The 6,000-nt window shown below is 39.4% G+C and overlaps 1 protein-coding gene across 4 annotated transcripts in view; it reads left to right on the top strand.

The window, feature by feature from the left end:
* Positions 1-202: 202 nt before the first annotated feature.
* The window catches only part of LOC118406732 (protein kinase C-binding protein NELL2-like), a 56,810-nt gene continuing 51,012 nt past the window's right edge, over positions 203-6,000 (top strand). The window contains exon 1 of one of the 4 annotated variants that reach the window (XM_035807027.1): positions 203-711. In XM_035807027.1, coding sequence (XP_035662920.1) covers positions 654-711 — 58 coding nt within the window. In that variant the 5' untranslated portion in view covers positions 203-653. The remainder of the gene's footprint in view (positions 712-6,000) is intronic. The other 3 variants (XM_035807026.1, XM_035807024.1, XM_035807025.1) reach the window with 3 other exon arrangements.

Below are 6,000 nucleotides of genomic sequence, written 5' to 3'. Positions count from 1 at the left end.
TCGTTATGAACATTCATCATATGCCCAATCACGGCAACCAATAGTGTTGGAAGGAGAAAGCTAATGAGCCATGAAAAGTGTATATCTGGACTTCGATCTCTGGCATTTCGGATGCATCGAATGTCGTCTTTTTCCTTACGATAGTAGAGAAGTGGGGAAATAACGCAATGGCGGGAAGCCGTGCATAAATAAACAAAAACGCTGGCAGCAATGCTCTCACGGTATCGTCCCGTGGGGTCTTGAGATTCTCCCATAACCCCCCGTCCTGTGCGTATTTGACAGACGCATTTCCGTCCTGCCCACCCCCGCAGCTGAGTGGTTCAGGCCATAAATAGGACCGTGGCCGTCGGACGACAGAAGCTGAGTGACTTCCAACAGTGAGGAGAGAGTTGTTTTTTCAACATTTTCCAGCGATATTTTCCTCAAGAAAAAGAAAGTTTTCCTCAGATTTCTTTGTCTAGACAGTATCTTCCCTTGTTAGTGAAGTTTTGAGGTCCTGTGAGCCGGTAAACCGCAGTGTTTCAAGCGAGTGAGTCAATTTATCGACGGCGGAGTCACGCGTTCTTCGGCGGGCCTTCAGCATCACACATCCCGCGCCGCGCTTCAACTGGGAATCCCGCCAGCGGCTAGATCTAGCGAAGCCGCCCGTCAAAATGAGAACAACCGCCGTGGCAATCCTCGTCTTCCTCAGCACCCTGTCTCACATAACAGGTAAGGCAATAGGAATCAAAGCGATTCCCGTAAACTATCCGAAGAGATAGCGGCTTGTTCACTGATGTAGCAACTTGATGTATCTGCGTGTGTATCGGATTTGTAGCGGTTTCCTTTACCTGCTGTGTTCGGACTTTTCCCCAAACGCACTGTCCTGCAAGTTTTTTTTCATAATAACCAAGCCTTTCCAACACTCTGCTTCAACATTTCTATCCACCGTAACCCATTTTGCAGCCGAGGTTGGCGCGCGTGCCACAGGGAAGAATGATTGACAGATTTGCAGACAGTTCTGATGGCTTGAAGTGCACTTAGCTGTTGCGAGGTTGAACATGGGGGTTTTGGAGATGTCGCTTTTTTTAATTGTGCAGCTAATGTGCGTTAAAAGCCACATTGATTTGAGCAAACGGATGAGCTTTGCTCAAAGTAGTTTTGTGAAAAAAAGATTTAGTCCTTCTATAGTTGAAGATCATTTTATTAGAGATACAGCTGGAAGACATATTCTATGTATTTTTTCTCTGTATCTAAAGTAAAAGCTCATTCAGGGATTACATTGGATCCAAAAGTCATTAATTATTTCACGGAAAGGCATGTCTAATTTAGCCGACTTGTCCTTGGACTATTACTACTATTAGCCTCCAGGTATCATTAAACCCATGAAAAATTCATTAATTCCGAACAGTAGTGGACACATGCTATCAATTTATTTGGCTTCAAGTCGAAGATACTTATCTTCCTGCTTTTCAGTGTCAATGTTGGGTGTCTTGCAGGGCAAAATGCAGAAATAGAGGCATTTATGTTGTATTTTGTCCATTTTGGAGCCTAAACATGTTGAGTAATCATTGCTGTATATTGCGTAATCATTGTTGTATATTACAGTATCATTTTAAAACCTGCATTCTTGAAAAGAAGAAAATATTTCAGCAGCATGCCTTGAAGTTTCAATCTATTTTCCCTTCTTGTTGGACAGAATAACAGCCATAGTTTCTAGATTTATGTGTCTAAGCTATCACAATATGGAAACGAAGAAAAAAAACAGAATATTCACACCAATTATACCTGTCTCAGTACCATGTTCAGCCGAGATTGCCTCTTCAGGTAGAGTATGGATTTCCAATAGCAGGGCCTTATTAACAGCCTTTATAGTGGGTAATTTGATAATAATGGGCGATCGCAGCTGCGACTAGAACGGTTTGTAACTTCTGTACCTCTGTAATTTAGAGGGGTTTGAGATAACTCAGTGTCCCTAAAGTATGAAAGTCATTCACTAGTTCATGTACTTGTCTTACTTATAGGACAGCTGTGTTGCCTTTGTAATAGAACACTGTTATTTCACTCCGATTGAAACATTCGTTGGAATTTTGACAGCCTGTCATTATCTTGACTTCTCTCCTTTGTTTGTGGAGTGTAGTGTGCTTATAACTTGTATGTGTAACCAAGTTATACTCTTTTGCATTAAAGGGTGTGTGAAAAGTAGGCTTCTTAATGTGTGCATGGAAAGTAGTAATGAGTGGGGTTTATTGCTATCGCCTATCGCTAATATGACATGTTGTCATACCTCATGTATGTTTAAAAATTATGATACTGAGATAGTTCTTGAACTTGACTGCCCTGTTTCCACAAGAGTCTGTGACTGCTGACTGACCACTGATCAACAAAAGATTTGATAGACTGCTTAAAAATTTCAGAGATAAAGAATATCTTAAAAAATGTAGTGTATTTTGTTGTCTTTTATATTATGCTTTTACTTCATATTCTTACTGTGAAATCAGTGGTTACACAGATCCAATTTTTGGCGCTGTAAAGTTGCTCAGTGATTGCCGTACAGTGAAAAGGGGGCCTTATATTGGCTGGGCATTCCCCAAACTATTTCAGTGTTAGTTATCTGGCTCTCTGACCATACACAGGAGTACAACTTTTATTACTCCAAGCTCCTACCCCAAGTCTATTATGAGGAAACTCCCACAGTGACGTCAACTCTTTTCAACAGAAAGTTTTAATTGCATTCAATGCAGGAATGGCATGTGTATGCCTGGTTAACTTCTTCCAGACTCTTGCACTTCTGGGTCATCCTAGCAATAAGCAACCAAGCTGCCAATGTTTAACATCCAAAGCTCACGCAATGACCCATTTAAGCCAATACGTTACAGTTGTTTTGTTTTTCTGCAAGATGTTTACATCTCAACTATTCAAAATTGTAAAACCTATCATCATAAGAAAACCTGTTTGAGTGCATAAATGCATGAATGCTATTTTCCGAAAGTGAAAGTTGATTGTCCAATAGAGGAGGAATGTATCTACCTGCCACAATTTCACCTGTCACGAAAAGTAGGACAGCCATAAATGCTATTCCCTTGGCTATTGTAAATTACACTAATCTGTCCCTAATTACTAATGGCATAAGTACTTCTAAGCTTTCATTAATTACTAAAGACTGAAGCTATTTTTGGATAAAAGTGAAATTGAAATATTCCTCTCTGATATAGTACCTTAATATGTTGGATGGGCAAATACTGAAAATGGATTTATTTTTTCAGTAGGGGGGGGGGGGGGGAAGGAAGGTTTTGCAGTATTTTTTTAAGCTCTAATTTAACACAATCCTGTAGAACAGTATTTATACAAAACACACATTCATTGATTCAATGTTATATGATGATTGATAATATAGGATTTTGTAATAGGAGGTAACATAATATATAATAAGTAAAACACTTTGAACATTTATGATTCCCAGAAGTAAGTAAGAAGAATGTGCCATGTACTACATGTAATTGATGGATTGAATCGTAAAAAAAGACCTTAATTGTAGTTATCCAATGAGACCGGTGGAAGTGCTAATCCTTAAAAAAATAGCCACATTTTAATTTCCTGTATCCTGACCCTTGTTGGACCCACTATTGCGCACTATCCATCCATCCAGCACTGGGAAGCGATATCGACAACCACAGGCCTCCCACTCTAATTCAATAACGGGGGCCGCAAATCTCGGCCTTACCTGACGCTTCCAATCTGGTATCTTCGTATTTTAGGCCCTCCGCAGTGATTATGCTGTCGTAAAAAACAAATATGATTTGTCACTTTGATATGGGTTGAACTACAAGAAGGGACGCTCATGTAACAAACAACTCAAGGGTCTCAACTGAAAGACTTATACTTACTCTTAAAGTTGTATTTGCTGCAATATACATGCAAACAGGAAAATTCATACACAACTTAGGATTGTAAGTATGAAAATAAAGGATACGAAAGTTTGAGAAGTGTGTTTTTCCAAAATATATTCGTTTCAGTCTCCAATAGGCACTTTTATTTGTTTGTCTTCCAATTGCACCAGTCGAAAGTTGCTTAGTTCGCTAACTTTGTTTCAAGGGCATGCAATATACATTTCTTTCTTAGAAATGTATATTGCACCTCCGGATCGGGTTTTTAAAAGATACATGTATCTGAAGTAGGCCTATATTTGTTTTATTCAAATTTGATCCTGTTCCACCTGGATTATTCCAATATGAGGCACAGCTTAGCAAGAATACTGCAGTACTATTTATACTTAAATGCTTTCTTATGACAAAAATTTAGGTCAGGCTGTTTGTTGCTGGAGAACTAATTTTGTTTGGCCTGAAGTCAGAAGTGATCCCCGATCCTCCCTGCTTTGCACTGATTGCCTGATGATTGCCCCACCCTCATGCCTATTCCCTTTAGTGGAATTAATCAGTATGTGCTGACCCATGCATGGTAGTACCATTTTTAAACCCCAACAGAGCCCTTGTTTACCATTATATTGACTTGCACGTTTTAACTACCTAAAGAAGAAAGTTTTCCAACAAGAGTTGTATTGAATATAGATAAAATCTTTATGTACAATCACATTCACTCTATAATTATATGTGACAGAATGATCATAAAAACTATGTTATGCAAATTAGGACAGAAATATGAAAGTGTAAACAATTAGTTGAAGGTGTTTTTGTATCCCTATGTAGACCCTCTGACCTTGCTGGGAGCCCATGCTGTGTTGTCTATAGATTTCCAATACAACTCCTGGCACACCTAATCCTTCATTTGCAAGCTGTCTAGAAACAATCTGTAAATTGTTGGGGTGAATCGTACGTGGCCAGATGGTAATCCCCGCTTTCATGAAAATGTAGCACATGTGGTCCAGTGGTTAGTGACCTAGCCTTGGGATCGGGGGTGCAAATTCTGACCGTTGTGTTTGTCTTTGACTTTCTTGACTCTTTGTATGGGTCTTTGTTTTTGGTTTGTTTGTTTGTGTTCATGTGTGCCAGCAGTTATTTGAATATACCATCAGTAGAGTGGCAGGAAGTCATAGAGTTGGAGATGACTGGAAATTTAAAGACTTACTGGAGAGACAGGAGGTATATGTCAGAGTTGATAAAACAAGTTGTTAATCAGACATGACAGGCGAGCTTGCAGTGTGTTGAGCACCAGACAGACATAGCTATCAGGCTGTTATAGTACACTACTGGAAAGGGTTGCAGTCCTTGAAGCCAAGACCTAGGGGGATTGCCCTAGTATAATAAACCTTACTTGACATACATCTGCCTTACTTGTCACAACCAATAGAAAATTAGCTCTTAAGTCAGCTTAGCTGGGTCGAGATCCATTTCAATTCCTATCCGCTCTACTTTCATCTCTGCCATATCAATCTGGTAGTTTGTAATGCTGTGGCCCTGTTTTGGACAGAAAAAGCAACGTCTTATTATCCTGACATTCAAGAAACTAAAGGAGATAAATCTGCATTGAAGTGTAACAAATACAGCAAAGGGTGAGACACTTACATGTACTAAAAGCCATTCTCTATTTTTCTCACAGTTCTTGCTCTTTTCTCACATTGACAACATTCGAGGAAAAACAGCAGCTACTAGTAGTAGTACTAACCATTGCTTTCAAGACAAACTGACATGCATTGCACATGTAATGAAGAAGGCAGGGAGTACTTTCATATTCATTGGATACCAGCCATAATTGTAAATATTTATTCCATGGGAATTATCAACAATTTGGCTCCTAGAAGTTAATGACCCTACATTAAATGAAGTAATGAATTCACGTCACATTTTTGTTCCAAAACTGCGTGCCTTTCCAATAATCTCGCACTTGAGGGTAAAAATTAATGGTATCATAATTCTTGCTTCTTGTCCACCAACCGTATGATACCCATATGGTCCGCTATAAAACCACAGTGGGGAACTGCATAATTGCTTTTTCCTTTTTGCTCAGTTTGTGGAGTTATGTTGCAGTGTTGGGCGATCGCTAAATAGATTGTAGCCACAACAG

The sequence above is a fragment of the Branchiostoma floridae genome, chromosome 19 (assembly GCF_000003815.2).
Source record: "Branchiostoma floridae strain S238N-H82 chromosome 19, Bfl_VNyyK, whole genome shotgun sequence".
NCBI classification, from domain to species: Eukaryota; Metazoa; Chordata; class Leptocardii; order Amphioxiformes; family Branchiostomatidae; genus Branchiostoma; species Branchiostoma floridae.
The sequence above is the reverse complement of the archived record's forward strand: the minus strand, read 5'-3'. Positions and strand labels throughout refer to the sequence as shown.